The sequence below is a fragment of the Stigmatopora argus genome, chromosome 5 (assembly GCF_051989625.1).
Source record: "Stigmatopora argus isolate UIUO_Sarg chromosome 5, RoL_Sarg_1.0, whole genome shotgun sequence".
Taxonomy (NCBI): domain Eukaryota; kingdom Metazoa; phylum Chordata; class Actinopteri; order Syngnathiformes; family Syngnathidae; genus Stigmatopora; species Stigmatopora argus.
In genome coordinates this window covers 14530392-14546759 of record NC_135391.1, presented here as the reverse complement: position 1 = coordinate 14546759, position 16368 = coordinate 14530392, and the positions used below count along the sequence as shown (strand labels likewise).

General features: G+C 40.8%; 1 protein-coding gene across 7 annotated transcripts in view; it reads left to right on the top strand.

The window, feature by feature from the left end:
* LOC144074253 (transducin-like enhancer protein 4) overlaps positions 1 to 16368 on the top strand; it is a 32129-nt gene that overhangs the window by 13671 nt on the left and 2090 nt on the right. For 4 of the 7 annotated variants that reach the window (XM_077600568.1, XM_077600565.1, XM_077600567.1 and 1 more), the window contains exons 7-19: positions 1594 to 1668; positions 3699 to 3897; positions 4153 to 4169; positions 9949 to 10071; positions 10154 to 10207; positions 10762 to 10914; positions 11057 to 11434; positions 11882 to 11958; positions 13577 to 13826; positions 13913 to 14160; positions 15281 to 15428; positions 15522 to 15672; positions 15782 to 15858. In XM_077600568.1, coding sequence (XP_077456694.1) covers positions 1594 to 1668; positions 3699 to 3897; positions 4153 to 4169; positions 9949 to 10071; positions 10154 to 10207; positions 10762 to 10914; positions 11057 to 11434; positions 11882 to 11958; positions 13577 to 13826; positions 13913 to 14160; positions 15281 to 15428; positions 15522 to 15672; positions 15782 to 15858 — 1950 coding nt within the window. The remainder of the gene's footprint in view (positions 1 to 1593; positions 1669 to 3698; positions 3898 to 4152; positions 4170 to 9948; positions 10072 to 10153; positions 10208 to 10761; positions 10915 to 11056; positions 11435 to 11881; positions 11959 to 13576; positions 13827 to 13912; positions 14161 to 15280; positions 15429 to 15521; positions 15673 to 15781; positions 15859 to 16368) is intronic. The other 3 variants (XM_077600569.1, XM_077600566.1, XM_077600570.1) reach the window with 3 other exon arrangements.

Sequence of the window (16368 nt, the reverse complement as noted above, 5' to 3'; positions counted from 1 at the left end):
CATGGAAGTGACTGACTAGGTGTATTAGTATAATTATTATTGTAGTTTACAACTAGCAATAAACTCAGGTAGTACCATCTTATTCTTAAGTAGTCAAATTCAAAACACTGCAGTATTTATAATGAATCTCATCTCTTTCTGAACCGCGTTATCCTCATTAGGGTCGCGGGGGTGCTGGAGCCAATCCCAGCTGTCTCTGCGCCAGAAGTATTCTGAATCAGTGGCCAGCCGATTTCCGGGCACAAGGAGACGAACAACCATGCACACTCACACCCATACCCAGGGGAAATTTTAGCGTGTCCAATCAGCCTACCATTCATGTTTTTGGAATGAGGGAGGAAACCGGAGTACCCCGAGGAAACCCACGCAGGCCCGGGAAGAACACACAAACTCCACACAGGAGGATGTACCCTGGAACTACTCGCGCCACCGGGCCGCCCTATTTATAACAAATTAGCACGAAATTCCTTTTCTTACCTGTGATGTAATTATCCCAAAATGCAATAGCCTCTTCCGTTTCACATTACAAACATCCTGAAAATTTGATAATATTCCTTGCTACACTCTTGAAATTCCACTTCTGACCTCTATGATCTTTGGCTGCATTACGTCAAATTGTAAGCGCCTCTTGCGTTTTATTATTACAAACATCCTGCAAGTTTGATAGGAATCTTTTTATTCATTTTTGAGTAATCACAACCTCCCTATTCGGACCTCAAGAAAATCACCTCTTCCATTTCATATTTAATAAAAAGTTATGCTACTGAAATAATAATCACATTTTGTTGTCATTTAGTTATCTTGCACACAGACCAAATACATATCGTCCCTCCATAGCCATAGATCATACTGAGAAGTGTTTTAAATACTTTGCCCCACTTAAATATATAAATAACTAGTATTATTAAGTATTTTGATTTCATGTACACCCACAATGTTAATAATGTGTATAACCTCTTTGACAGAGCATAATTCACTATTGGCTTTTGAATGTGCAGCACCATTCCCATCACACTGCTAACAAGGCCTTAATTTGTTGTTCGTGAAGTATGATGTTGCCAAAGTGGGCGTAATGTGTTTTGGATGAACAAACAAGTCAATTATGCAGCTGTAGTCTGCAATAAACTACAATTAAAAGCGACTTTAGGTGTTATTTGGCAGAATTGAAGCTTGTCGGGCAGCCTCAGTGCTTCACTTCTACTTCAGCCCTGCAAACTTGCTCATTTCCAGCTCTGATAGGCTCTTTCATCTTTGACCTAGTTTCCAGTGATGGTCCTTGATGAATGTTTCACTTTTGCTCGCCGACCTTCTCTACCTTTCTACACTTGGGATGACTTTTCTAGAGTTTACTTCATGTTTCTTCACGTCTCTACTTGGTTTTCTTCATGTTGAAGTATTCTGAAAGTTATCCAAACAATAGGTTCCTGATGTCTTACTAATTGGTTCTTAAGTCTTCTATGTCTGTCAGTTGTTTTGCTTATAGAATTCAACTTTTTCTAAAGGCTATTTAACTCCTAATGAAGTCATAAAATTGTATAAAACCTAGTAATTTCTTCCATGACATGATGCCCCACACTGTTTGTTTTGTTTCAGCATCAGCAACAAGTAGTGCAAGCAGTGGAAAGAGCCAAGCAGGTCACCATGGCTGAACTGAATGCTATCATTGGGGTTGGTTCTAATCTTTTTTTAAATGTATGCATTATATGAGAAGAATGTTGGGAAACAGTTTCTTGCATTAAGTATGTTTGCCTCATTAAGGGTGAAAACTGCACCTAGGTATGAGTGAGTGTGAGCATGAATGATCGTCTGTCTCCTTGTGCCCTGCCATTGGCTGACCACTGATTCAGGGTGTCCCCTGCCTTGTGCCCGTAGTTAGCTGAAATAGGCTCCAGCACCTCCCGCAACCCTTGTGAGGATAAGCGGTTCAGAAAATGAATGACTTAATGCATTAGTTCTTTAAAAAAAAAACTCTCCAAACTACTTTTAATTCTAATTTTCTTTACCAAAAGTTAAAATCCTATAGTACAGACGCTCCCCTACTTACGAACGAGTTAGGTTCCGAGCGATTGTTCATAAGTTGAATTTGTTTGTAAGTTGATTCAGTGCTATATTTTGTATTATAATTTATGTTTAAGGCCTATATAAGTATATTGAAGGTTTATATAAGTGCATTTGTATGTTTAAGGCTTGTATAAGTAACACGCATTGGTTTGTACTGAAAAAACATTTAATAAAATGGAGAGAATACATACAGTACTGCATACATACATTAGAGAGAGAGATTTACTAGAAACTGACCGAAAGAAGCTATCTAATGACGATTGCAGTTTTCTTCTTTTTTTCATCATAAATGATGCGGTAGCACTGTATGGCATCATTCAATTGATTTGCAAACTTTGTGCAACGTTCAATATTTGGGTCCTGCTGCTCGATCTTTATGTTTATAAATGGTACTGACGGTCGAACGATTCAAGTTGTATGCCCGTGCAACGCGCATCAAGCTTCGTTATTATTGCCACTCATTTCAAATGAAATGGCTTGCCTCTTCCTTGCATCTCCCTCAATAGAAGCCTTTCGCTTTTTACCAACCATATTGAATAATAGATGCACGAGATATTTAATGATACAAATGAAAAAGGTTTTTGCGCACTGGAGATATGTTCACGCACTTCCGCATTGGACAGAAGAAGGTAGATGCTGGGTGAGCTGAGCTCTCACAGCGCCAGGCGTCGATTTAGCGGCGGAAAGAAGCACTACAGGGAAAAAATACAAAATCGAACTTACGAACATTTTTCGACATAAACGCAATTTGCAGACATGTTCGTATGTACCGTTGTTCGTAAGTCGTATGTTCGTAAGTAGGGGAGCGTCTGTATTTTGTTTCACAAAGAGATTCATGAGATTTAAGGAAATTGGTGTATAATTTTTTGGAGAACTACTATGTTAAGTCTTTCTTTTTGTGCATCTTAATACCTTTTAGTGAACAGTTTGAACCAGTGTAAAGCAAATAGGAACTGTCACTAAACAGGTATCTGACTGAATTCCAGGAAAGAGAGTATTGAGGCCATCTAGCTGCTACAAAAAATGAGCACACACAGTGACTAAATGGAAAGTCGATATATGTTCTAGTCGTTCCCATGTTGGAAAGTGCAGCCGAATATTGCTTAGGTTGTGAAAATAGAAAAATCGGTGGCCAGCCAATTGCAGTGCACAAGGAGACGGACAACCATGCACATTCACACCCATACCTAGGGGCTATTTAGAGTGTCCAATCAGCCTACCATGCATGTTTTTGGAATGTGGGAGGAAACTGGAGTACCCAGAGGAAACCCACACAGGCCCGGGGAGAACATGTAAACTCCACACAGGTGGACCGACCTGGGCTTGAACCCAGGACCTCAGAGCTGTGAGGCCGACGTACTAACCACTTGCCCCACCGGGCTGCCCTCGTTAGGTTTAATTGTGTACTATTTGGCCAAAAGTACCACTAGTACAATTGCAAAAGGGAGGCAATGCCTTTGGAAAGTTTCTAACTTGTAGTGTAATCAATATATTGTAATGTGCAGTCATTCTTCAAGTTCTTTCTGTTTTGTAAAACTGCCTTTTGGGCACAGAACACAGTCATACCTGAAACTGGATATCGCAGATAGGGAATAAATGTTCAAACGGCTCTCCACATAACTGTTTTTACGCTTCAGCAGCAGCAACAGCAGCTTCAAGCTCAACACCTCTCCCACGGCCACGCCATCCCTGTGCCGCTCACACCGCACCCCGCGGGCCTTCATCCCCCCCTTCCCCCTGGCGCTAGCCTGCTGGCGCTGTCGTCGGCCCTCGGCCATCAGATGCCCCTCAAAGATGAGAGGAAACACCCAGACAGTGCCGAAGAACACCCCAGAGGTAAATCTCACATAAAACTATTTTGGTTTTTATACCTGTTGAATTTCAATGAGCTGCCTTTCCTTCAAAGAAACACAATTTGCTGTAGGCTTACCTTATGTTCAATGAAATAATCTTCTTGGAACAGTCAGTCTCATAAATCCAGGCAATTAGCTGTATGTATCTGTGTTTGTCACATTAGCGTGATGTGAATACTTTGGATGACGCTCATTTGGAATGTTTTCTTTCTCTTTTAATGGCTGTCTACTTTCTCAGAGAGAGATTCAGTGAAGGTAAGCCTTTCGTTTTATCAAGCAACTTTCATGCACTGCTTTTTCATCAACACAAATACATTATTGGCCACCATTAAAGGTGACAGACTAGGAGGTCTGGCAGTGACGGCGATAGACGTCCAACTCATTTGAACTGGCAGCGGTTATTTCATCAGTGAATGAATTAATGATTCTTGCTGGCCTTGCGAAGAGGAAATTATGATTATATTACAACAAGGCAGAGAAAAAGTTAGGTCAAATTGAGTCAAGTTTATTTCTATGGCCACAAATCACAGGTTTCAAACTCATGGCCTGGGGTCCAGCTCTAGCCTGCTATGTGAAAAGTAAATTGTGTGTATCAACTTAATGTTTTTTCTCATTAAATTTAAATTCTATTGTAATTTCTATAGTGGTCAGCCCGGTGGAGCGAGTGGTTAGAAGTCGGCCTCACAGCTCAGGAGTCCTGGGTTCAAATCCAGGCCAATCCACCTGTGTGGAGTTTGCATGTTCTCCCCGAGCCTGTCTGGGTTTCCTCCGGGTACTCCGGTTTCCTCCCACATTCCAAAAACATGCATGGTAGGGTGATTGGACACTCTAAATTACCCCTAGATATGGGTGTGTGTGCATGGTTGGCCGTCTTGTCGTGCCCTGCGAACGGCGGGCCACCGATTCAGGGTATCCCCCGCCTCTGGCCTGTAGTCAGCTGGGATAGGCTCCAGCACCCCCTGCGACCCAAATGAGGATAAAGCGGTTCAGAAAATGAGATGAGATTTCTATAGGGACCAATGAAAGATTGATGACGACAGAAATCAGAGCATATTTACTAACTATTTTTAATTCAAACAAATAAACATAATAAAAAACTAACTAAAATATAGAAAATCTTTACTGTATTTGGTGTTTTTATAATTAAAAAATATTTTGTTTTTTTCCTTTTTCTTTTATTTCAATGAACAATAACTACTACATTAAAATAAATACGTAGAATTAAAATGAACTAATTCAGCATTTTAAAAAGTATAAAAATAAAGCATATGTGCAGTTTTTCTTATTTTACTGTAATAAAAGAAACATTATTTACTGTTTTCCCCCTTTTTTGATAAAATAAATAAATAAAACAAAATAGAAAAAATTAAGAAGACAATATTTGGTGTTAAAGGACTACAAATTGATCATTTTTAGCTAAATAATGTTTCTAAAGAATTCTTCTATAAAAGTAGGTGTTCTTTTTTTAATCTATTAGTTAGCAATTAATTGATTAATAGTGGTAGAAAATGGTCCTCTGAACAAAAACCATAACTAGGATGTGACAAATACAAATTTGACACCTGTTTTAAAATGTATTAATTCAGATTATCATTCATTTCTGACGTATCTGTTATATGATCAATTTTAAAGCACGTCTAACGTTTTCGTTTCTCTTTGAGATGTGCTAAAAAAAAGAGCAGCAGCATGGTTGGTGAAGGAAAAAAGCTTCACAACTAACGTTACAACTTGTAGCAATTAGTCCCTCAAGCTCAGTCATTTCCCAAGGCAAATGTTTGGTTTGTTGAATACTCAATGAGCAGATTAGCATTTCTTTATTCCGGCCGCCTGAGCACGACACAGGCGCGTACGCTTCGCAAGGCTGCATGTTGACTGGTGTGGTGGAGACAAGAATGCTTAATATGTTACTCCCAGCTGCGGGCGCTGTGATGGCAGCGATTAGCGAATGCGTGCGTGCGTGAGGTCTTCTGGAATCAGTCGCAAAAATAGGAAGAGCAAGATGATGAATGCCTTTCATTAGCGCCCTGTGGGGGAGTGAACACACACATGCACACTTAGAGATGCTCTTTGACACGGCGGCCAACAGTCACTTCATGAAACCAATAAGCCCCTTGTCAGCGGTCTCCAGTTGCCTTGGCAACAGTCCACTGGGCACAGTGTGTCTGAAATGCCTGAGTCTCTGTGGCTTAATGTCCTCGGTGTTCGCACCTCGTACGCAGATAACGCTAACGTGGGTGGAGACGGCACATTACGCTGCATGTTGGCTGGACAGGAACTGCAGGGAGTGTTTGGTGCTCAATTAAATAAAGTTACAAATTCTTGTGTACAGCTGCCGTGATTTGATGATGTCATTTTTGGTCTAAAGGTTCGACCACCTATAAGCAGCACCCACCAGGTTTTATAAGGAAACGATATTTTTTCATATACAGTGGTACCTCTACATACGAGCAGCTCTAACTACGAGATGCTCGAGATACGAGGAAAATTTCGAGCAAATAATTAGCTCTAGATACGAGAAAAATTTCGAGATGCGAGAAAGCCAGGTGGCCATGACATGGGAGGCTGTTTATCATTGTAGCGCACTGTCTTTTTTGCCGCATCTCTTTCGTGTATAACAGATATCTACGAGCACTGAACGGTTTCTTCTCACGAGTTTCTCTTACACATGGACCAGAAAACGCACAACACGTATGCGCGGGCAAAAAGAGGGCTTTCTGGGTAATGAAGTATACTCGTGCACACAACACCGATAGCCAATGGCACCCTTTCTCAGAATAAAACTTCATTACCCACAATCAATACTTGGTAAGCTGAGCTGTTGTTTTTCCTTCCTTAGCCTGTTAGCTCCCGCGATCGCTCATTCAAGACTACTTCTCATTGGCAAGTGGTTGTGCGTTATCCTATTGATTATTAATTTTCCTTGAAGGCTCAATTAATCCATCTCTAGGCTGATGATGTTGGATAGAAAAACGTATTCATGCATTAATGTTTAGTAGATTGGATTATCACAATGTCGTATTTGAAGTTCTTAACATAAATCTATCAGGAAGCTACAGCTAATGCAGAATGCCCCTGCTAGAGTTCTTACTAATATAAGGAAATTGGACTAGATTACACTAGTCATTAAACCATCACACTGGCTTCTTGTGAGTCAAAGGATAGCAAGCTATAAAATCTTACTGCTGGTCTACAAAGCACTTAATGGCCTTGGACTAAAATACATGCATGATTTCTTTGACCCATACGAAGCATCTCCAGGGGTGCTCATTACGTAGATCGCAATCTACCGGTAGATCGCCAAAGTACTATTGGTAGATCGCACGACAATAGCATTTTGATCCCTCCCCTCTTTTGATTTCCTTAGCTAGGCTCTTATGAATTTGGCATGTCCAAAAGTAAGCTTTAGCGTGCATGGAGAGTGGATTTTCACCCCCGTTCCCTGCTGCTCCCATACATGTTGATAGAGTCTAATGCGAGCTATATCATTACATAATTGCTGAGTGTTACGGCTGTCAGCCTGGGTATACATTATGTTGTAGGTTGTGTCGTTTTAGTGTTTGGTTTTGTTCTGCAAGTGCCTGGAGCTGTGGCTCCACCCCTGTGGCAGAGCCCTGCCCAGGCCAACACAGCTGTGACGACTTCCCACTCATCCCTCCTCCAATCAAGGTCCATGAATAAACAGCTAGAAGAGGCCCAGGTTCACGCCAACGACTGTGCCTCTAAATACAAAATGGCCACTCAGGAACTGCAGACAGCACTGTTGACAAGCCAGGCACAACTTGAGGAGCTCAAGAACGCCACAAAGGATCTCAGGAAAAAGTTGGAGACACCCAAAGCTGCCGAACTGCAAAAAGTCCATGCTCAACTGTTCAAGATGGAAATGGAGTTGCGAGCTGCTTCTGATTAGCATCAACAAGATATTGAAGAGCTGAAAAACAAGAGCTGTGAAATGGTCAAAATCAGTGAAGAGAAGGAGTTGCATTTAAAGCAAAATATACCATTTTTGAGAATGGAGCTTGAGACTGTGAAAGAAGAGAAAGATAGGTTTGCTTTCGAGAAAGAAACAGAACATAGAGCCTGCATGGAAGAGATCCAAAATTTGCTGGCCAAAATGACATCTCTCGGTGAAGAGAAAGATAAGATCCTTGACAATTTGGAGGAAGTGTGCCAGACAGTTGAGCCCAGAACTGAAAAATAGGAGGGTTTAAATAAGGGCAGTATGTGGACCTTGATTGGAGGAGGGATGAGTGGGAAGTCGTCACAGCTGTGTTAGCCTGGGCAGGGCTCTGCCACGGGGGTGGAGTCACAGCTCAAGGCACCTGCAGAACAAAACCAAACACAAAAACAGCACAACCTACAACATAATGTATACCCAGGCTGACAGCCGTAACACTGAGGTTTGTCAGTGGCCCATAAAATATATAAAAGATAGATCGTGGAAGATTAACTCCTTGAAAAGTAGATCTTGGAGCAAAAAAGTTTGAACACCCCTACAGTAAGTCATGTGTGATACCTTTCCACAAATGTGGCATGTTAGAAGTGCAATCAGTGGACTGCAGTCAGGTGCTTTTCGTTTTAGCACAACCCCCATTAGTTAAACTGTCTGGAACAAAAAGCTGCACGGCCCTCCAGGACCGCTTTGCCCACCCTGGACTTCTAACCCTAACAACAAAGTAGATCACAGGACGTTGGCTAATTGAAAAGTAGATCTCGGGGCAAAAAAAATTGAGCGCTCCTAATCTAGACCTTTTAGGTCACCTGGAACTGGTTTGCTGTTTTTCCCCCAAGTACAGTGGTACCTCGAGATACGAGCTTAATGCGTTCCGGGACTGAGCTCGTATGTCGATTTACTCGTAACTCAAACGAACGTTTTCCATTTGAAATGAACTAAAAACAAATTAATTCGTTCCAACCCACTGAAAAAACATAAAAAGGAGGATATTGGATTGGAAAAAAAATTGTATTTGTTCTAATTCGCCATCTATTAACAAAGTAACAAATGACTAGTGGTTTAATAGTACTAAAATTAGACAGAGTAGTATATACTCCTCTCGTATTAGCGATCGCTCCGCCATTCGCACTGACTAACGGGAAAAAAAATGCTGAAAAAATGCAACGCTCCGCCCAGTGCTCGTAGAGAGATTGTACGAGGGAGTTGCGACCAGAGAGACATTACGCGGGGGAGTTGCGACCAGAGAGACATTACACGAGGGAGTTGCGACAGGAAAGACAGTGGCCATGACTTTCTTATGAGCAGCCTCTCGTGTCTGCTGTATGCTTGTATATCAAAATTTGTCTGGTATCTCAAGATAAATATTTGCTTAAAATGTTACTCGTATCTTAAATTGCTCGAATGTCGGGGCACCCGTATGTCGAGGTATTACTTACTGTACATCCTTTTATTTGCGTTATTATTCCTAATTCCGTCGTACTCATTTTTATGTAATGTAAAGCACAATTATCTTGTGTTGAATTGTGCTGTACAAATACGTTTGGCTTGTTTTGCCTATTTACCTACACTCCTTCAGAACCTCTCAAAATTGTTCACACAAAAATGTAAACAAGTACTATTGCTACACACACGCGCGCACACTTTGACATCAAGCCCCTAACTTTGCTCCTCCCTCGCAGGAATCTTGTCATCAACACTTGCATCACTGCAAAGGGCAACGGAAAGGTTACAAGCGTGAATTAGTGGAAAGGTCGAGTTAAAGGTCCTGCTGTATTTTCCTTCTCTCTGCTGGTCAGCTGCAGGGGAGAAGTGCTTCATGACGAGACCCCAATTGAGAAGGCCCGAGTGATGGCGAAAATAACAGTGCAATTAATGTTGTATACATTATCCAGTGCAACTATAGAAAGCTTTCTATTTTTAGTAGACCTTCTCAAAACTACCATCTTGCTCCATTCATTTTATTCAGCTGACTCCAGTGGAATCTTAATTGACGTCTATCGATGTCAATGGCAGCCAATGTTCTTTTAATGAGCTGGAGCTTGATGCAAACTTGCTTCTAAAATGTAATTGTATTTCTACCAGAGCTCGTCCGTGTCACCGTCCGCCAGTTTTCGAACTGGAGAGAAGCACCGAGGTTCAACCGATTACGCCGCAGACAGCAAGAAGCAAAAAACTGATGAAAAGGAGTCTAGCTCGAAACTCTATGTAAGTGTTTTTTTGTTTTTTTAGCACAATCAATTACTATGTGGAAATGTGCACATTTGTTTCTGTATTTCAAAAATTCTAGGAGAGTGATGGAGAAAAGAGTGACGACAACTTGGTAGTGGATGTCTCTAATGAGGTACATTTGTGTCATCGTTGATTAGGTCTGGGCGATTAGGCAAAAAGAAAACTTAAAAATCTAAGGCTAGGACTGTGACATTGAACAATTACAAAAAGAAAAGGCGTGGAATTCTTCAATCTCTTTATTTTTTTAGTAAAAGTGCAACAAAATGCAATTCCAGGTCAGATGCAACGTCATATAGTACATGGGGGGTGTATAGTCAAGCGAAGAAGACTAAAAACTCTCCACCATCGTTGGAGGGTAAGCAGAACGTATCTAAACATCATTTAAGAAAAAAAGTAGAAGCACAAGATGTTCATTACACTCCAGCTGGTCAACTGCAATGTCAAACACACATTCCAGATCGATGTATTGTCACACCCCTACTGTTGTTATTTTATATGTAGTAAATCACCAAAGACTGACACAATGGTGCTTCATTTGACCAACTAAATCAGTGAATCAACCTTAAATTTTCCACGACCAACAATCACGATCAATTAATCGCCCAGTCCTAGCACCTTGTGTGGTAGTAAATTCGCAAAAAAAGTGTGCTGAAACAACCACCCCAGGATCCAACCTCCCCAAGAGGAAGTCCCGCCCACTCCCCTCAGGAGAACGGACTGGACAAGAGTCGCCTGCTAAAGAAAGATGCTCCCCTGAGTCCCTCCTCCGTCGCCTCCTCCAGCAGCACGCCTTCATCCAAATCCAAAGAGATTAATTTAGTGAGTAGTCTGATTTTTGGATCATTCCTCAAGGTAGTTCTTGCTTTTAAACATTGGTAAGTTTAGCATCACAGATGAACAAATCGAAACGATGCACTATTATTGGTATCGTGTATTTCTTTTTGTCTTTTTGTTGGAGAAGAATGAAAAATCAACTACACCAGTTTCCAAATCCAGCACACCCACATCCCGCTGCGATGCGCCCACACCTAGCAGCACCACGACCAGCCTCAGGGCAGCTCCGACTAAGCCATCAGGAGTTGAGGCACTCGGTAAATGCTTTTTGATGCATAGAAATCCACCACGTACTCATTTTGAAATTAATTTTGTTAAAAAATTTGCAGCACCTGGTCTGCGCACACCACTGGCGCTGCCGTGCTCGTACCCCGGTCCGTTCGGAGTGGTACCTCACCTCGGAATGAATGGGGAGCTGAGCGGAGCGGGTGCCCCCTACGCCGGCTTGCATAGCATGAGCTCAGTTGCTGCAGCTGCCGTGGCCGCTTATGGACGAACACAAGTGGTAAGCAAAATTCACATTTTGCGCTAAAATAGTACAGTAATCCCTCGAATATCGCGGTTAATGTAGACCAGACATGGCCGCGATAATCGAAAAAGTAGGGTCGCATAATTGTTTTTCCTTTTTTTATTCAGTGCTGAGTACTAGTAGCAAGAGTGGCTTCCGCTTACGAGTTTCAGTGTGGATTTTCACATTTTTATGAACTTTAAAAAAAATTAATAGTGGAAAAAAATTGTGAAGTAGTGAATTCGTGATAAGTGAAGACGCGATAATCGAGGGATTACTGTATTGCGGTAGATGTTCCATCCATTTTCTAACAAAATGATCGCTCCTAGAATGGTTGGGCTGTCTATTGCCGTCAATGGTAGTGAAAGATGATCATTCACTTAAATGGAAATAGATGTGCATTTGGCTTATGTTCCATCTTAATTGAAGTTTGATCTTCTGCAGGTGGGATTTGACCCTCACCATCACATTCGTGTCCCTGGGCTTCCTCCTAACCTATCAGGCATTCCTGGTGGAAAACCGTAGGTCTCCTACAAAATTTTAAAACAATTTCAAATCACAATAGAGTACGGTGGACCTTTACGTATTCAGTGTGTGATCCACAAATTCATCTAGGTACAGGTTACCAACACCCCCAATATTTAAATTTAAAAAAAAAATTGTTTGTCATGTCGCTTGACTTACTTTTAATGGTAATATGTTTTAGTTTTATGTTTTTTAAATGGGGAACAGACTAAAGGAAACTTTTTTTAAAGTGCTTTCTCAAGAAATCTTGGTGTTTTTTCCAATTAGAATTTGTTTTGCTGATTAACACAAAAAAAATCATGATGATTAAAAAAAGTTGCAGTATTTTTTTTCTCTTTACTATTCACTTTATTTTCACTGCCTGCATGGTAAAAAATGGCAGAACTTTCAAATTAGCTATTGAACTTGAATGCTCCGGTGTTTATGGAAAACCAAAAAAAATCAAGGTAATGGCTTAAATTAAAAATTTTAAGGCGTTGCCTTGGGAATATAGTTTTGGACTCAGAATTTATTTAAAAATCAATTTTAAGCTAAACATAATGGCTAACTGTCTTGCAATCGGCAAGTTATTTTGACGCAATTCGGAGTGAGGCTAAGGCTACATAAATTCAAACAACATAACATTTCCAGTTCAGATTACTTAGAAGTTTAAGTACTGTCCTCGAACTTGATAATTCAAGTTAATTCAGCTCGTTTTATGAGAAAATGATTTAGGAATACTCAAAATAACAATTTCCTTAATGCAAGTTGCCTACAAATTTCACTTTTTGAGATTTTAATCATATTATATGATCATTCCCTGATTAAAAACACTGTTAGAATGGCTTTCAAACCCATTCACCCATTTCCCTTGTTTGCCGATCTCCGTCCTGATGACGTGAAATTAGTTGGCCAATCAGTGCTGCGAGGAATTTATATATCTAGAATTTGAAAAAAATCACATTTTATTTTACACTAAAGTAGGGTTCGGAGAATGCGCATATAAAACGGGTGGGGTTCGGTTGCACCAACAAGATTAAGAACCACTGGTCTAAAGCTTTAAATCAGTATGGCTAATAGGAAATTTTCTTTTTTGTGTTTACTATATGTACACACCGATCCATGTCCTTAGTAAACACATAATTGTGTGGTCATGCCTCTTTCTGTCATATTTCATTGTCCTTCAATATATAGTATATATTTTTTTAATAAAACAATCACGTGGAGCAGGGAGACGCAGCAACCTTCTAGCTAAAGAGAAGAGAAGTTCAAAGAGAAATTCTAATTAAAATACAGGATACAGCAAGTGTATTTACATTTCGGGGGTTATTTAATTTTTTGGGCAATTTTGCATTTCGTAACTTGAATTTCTTTTGTATTCTGGGACAACATTTTCACATGGAGGCTTTTTGAAACCTGAATATTTTGTAAGTAGGCATTTTCTTAAGTAGACATACTACTGTACTATAATATAGAACATTGTTTGTGAACGACAGGATTTTGAAGGGAAAAGTTAATTTTCACTTTTAGTTGTATTGTGGCTATTTCACATTGTAGAACATGATGTTCCTTCAGTTTTCTCGAATCAAACTATATATAATAAAATATGTGCAACTTTATTTTAATTTTCTCTAGTGCCTACTCCTTTCATGTGAGTTCTGATGGACAAATGCAGCCAGTACCTTTCCCTCCCGACGCTCTGATCGGCCCAGCCATCCCGCGTCACGCACGACAGATCAACACGCTAAACCACGGAGAGGTAGTGTGCGCTGTCACCATCAGCAACCCGACCCGTCATGTTTACACTGGCGGCAAAGGGTGCGTAAAGGTGTGGGACATCAGTCACCCCGGCAACAAAACCTCTGTGTCCCAGCTGGACTGCCTTGTGAGTCGCATCGTCGATGCTCCCATTCGTGACAGATACGAGATCTGTATATCTGTGAGATTAGAATGAAACGTCTGCACCATCAGAATCGGGACAACTACATCCGTTCCTGTCGACTGCTCCCTGACGGACGGACGCTTATCGTGGGAGGTGAAGCCAGCACTTTGTCAATTTGGGACTTGGCCGCGCCTACTCCACGGATCAAAGCAGAATTAACCTCGTCAGCCCCTGCGTGCTACGCCTTGGCCATCAGCCCAGACTCCAAGGTCTGCTTTTCCTGTTGCTCTGACGGAAACATCGCCGTATGGGATCTTCACAACCAGACACTGGTTAGGTAGGATTTCAAATCTCCTGGTTTCAAAATTGTGAAGTTAACTCATTGCAGTCAAGAAATCATATTAAGGTCTTAACAAAATATTAGATTAGGTTCAGAACTGAACATCAACATCTTGTCCGATAGATATTCACTGTCGGAAATAGTGATGGCAAACATGTTATGCGCTGTCCAAGTATGCAAATCTGGTGTGCCCACTGCTGTACACCACGCTGTTGGGATTTACTATGTTGATGGATTTTCATTTTCTGGATAAAAAAAAGGATGTCCCAGTCTCATATAGTCCCCTGATTTTGAGAATCGGCCGATACCGAGTCCCGATCCAATACCCAGGAACTAGAGTTTGGCGATAAAATGATAACGATAATTTTTGTCAATGATAATTATCGATATCGACTGAATTTTTTTTTTAATCGTGATAAAAAAATTTGTCATACCACCCACCTCTATCAAGAACTGTATTCAGTAGGGGGAAAAGTACTATATCACAACATTATAATTCTATGAACAATTTCAACAATTTCAACAAAGCTGTGAGAAAAATCACAAATCCCTTTTTGCAGTTGTGCAAACCCAAAATAAGGTTGCAAATAAATTGTTTAGGCAACGTATCTTGCATAAATAAGCTTATACAGCGAATAAAACTGGTCACCTAATGCTCTAAATTGAGCTATTTTAGCTGTGATTTTTTGGATATTTACTTGTTTCACTGCAAGGTTTGTTTCGATAGTGTCAATATAAATGTAGAAATATTATAAAACATGATGTAGATACTGTGCCCTACAGCTGACTGACGACCAGTCTAGGGTGTTGTTTGCCTTTTGCCTTAAATCCACTGGGATAGGCTTCTGCAACCCCGCAAGCCTGGAAGATGAATGAATGAATGATGCAGAAATATAAATGTTTGCATTCTACTTATGGATCATTTTGTTACTTCTTAACTTATTGACTGCCATAGCAAGTGATCCGATTTTACTCCAATTGACGTCCAGTCACAATGGATTAGTACAATTTAATGAAATGTGACACAGTGAAACAGTATTTGCCTCTCCCTTCATATTTGACACAATGGTAAAGCAGACCCACTTTACAACCAACCCCGTTCTCCCCTATACTTCAGGCAGTTCCAGGGTCACACAGATGGCGCGAGCTGCATAGACATCTCCAATGACGGGACCAAGCTATGGACGGGAGGTCTGGACAACACCGTTCGTTCTTGGGATCTGCGAGAAGGCCGCCAGCTGCAGCAGCATGACTTCACCTCACAGGTACACATAAAAAAGAAATGTACATTGTGTTAATAAATCCATCTAAAAATCACATTCGAGACAATTTTTGCAAGCACAAGGCTGTGATTGCAGATTTTCTCATTGGGATATTGTCCAACTGGCGAGTGGCTGGCGGTGGGAATGGAGAACAGCAATGTGGAGGTCCTACACGTCTCCAAACCTGACAAGTATCAGCTCCACCTACATGAAAGCTGTGTGCTTTCACTTCGATTTGCTCACTGTGGTGAGTCCAGTCTTGTGTTTGTATGGAGGGAAAAAATGAACTGAAGAAGATCAAATCAGGTTGGCTGATGTTTTTGTCACATGGTTATTGGCTGTGCTGTCACTTACAGGAAAGTGGTTCGTCAGCACGGGAAAAGACAATTTGCTTAATGCTTGGCGAACGCCGTATGGAGCCAGCATATTCCAGGTAACCCCAAGAGATGTCTTTTTGAATGTTGGACAGAAAGAGTTGATTGGTTAAAAATCACTTAATCAACCAAATGAACATAATCAAAGTGCCATATGCATCATACTCATTCAACATGACATGTGCTACTTAACTCGTACAAATCCCCGAGTTAGCCTCTTTGTTTTTAAAGATGCTGGATTCATAGGAGGATAAAAAAATAGCACTTTATAGTCTTTATAACCTAAAATCCGTATAAAGTGTGATTTATGGTTGTGTGTGTGTGTGTGTGTGTGTGTGTATATATTAAGATTCTCTAGCTATGTTTGTCCAAACCGTGCAACGTAGAGAGTTGAATTTTTTTATGGTGGCCAGAAATGGCTGACGGATCCTAATAGATAATTGATTTAATTTCCTCACTTTTTTTAATAGCGCAAAAAATTGTCTTTTGGTTCTAAACAAGCAGGTGGGACCGGCAAAGCCAGGCCCCCCGCTTGTATAAAAATAAAGCTAAAAAAGGGGTAAATTGAG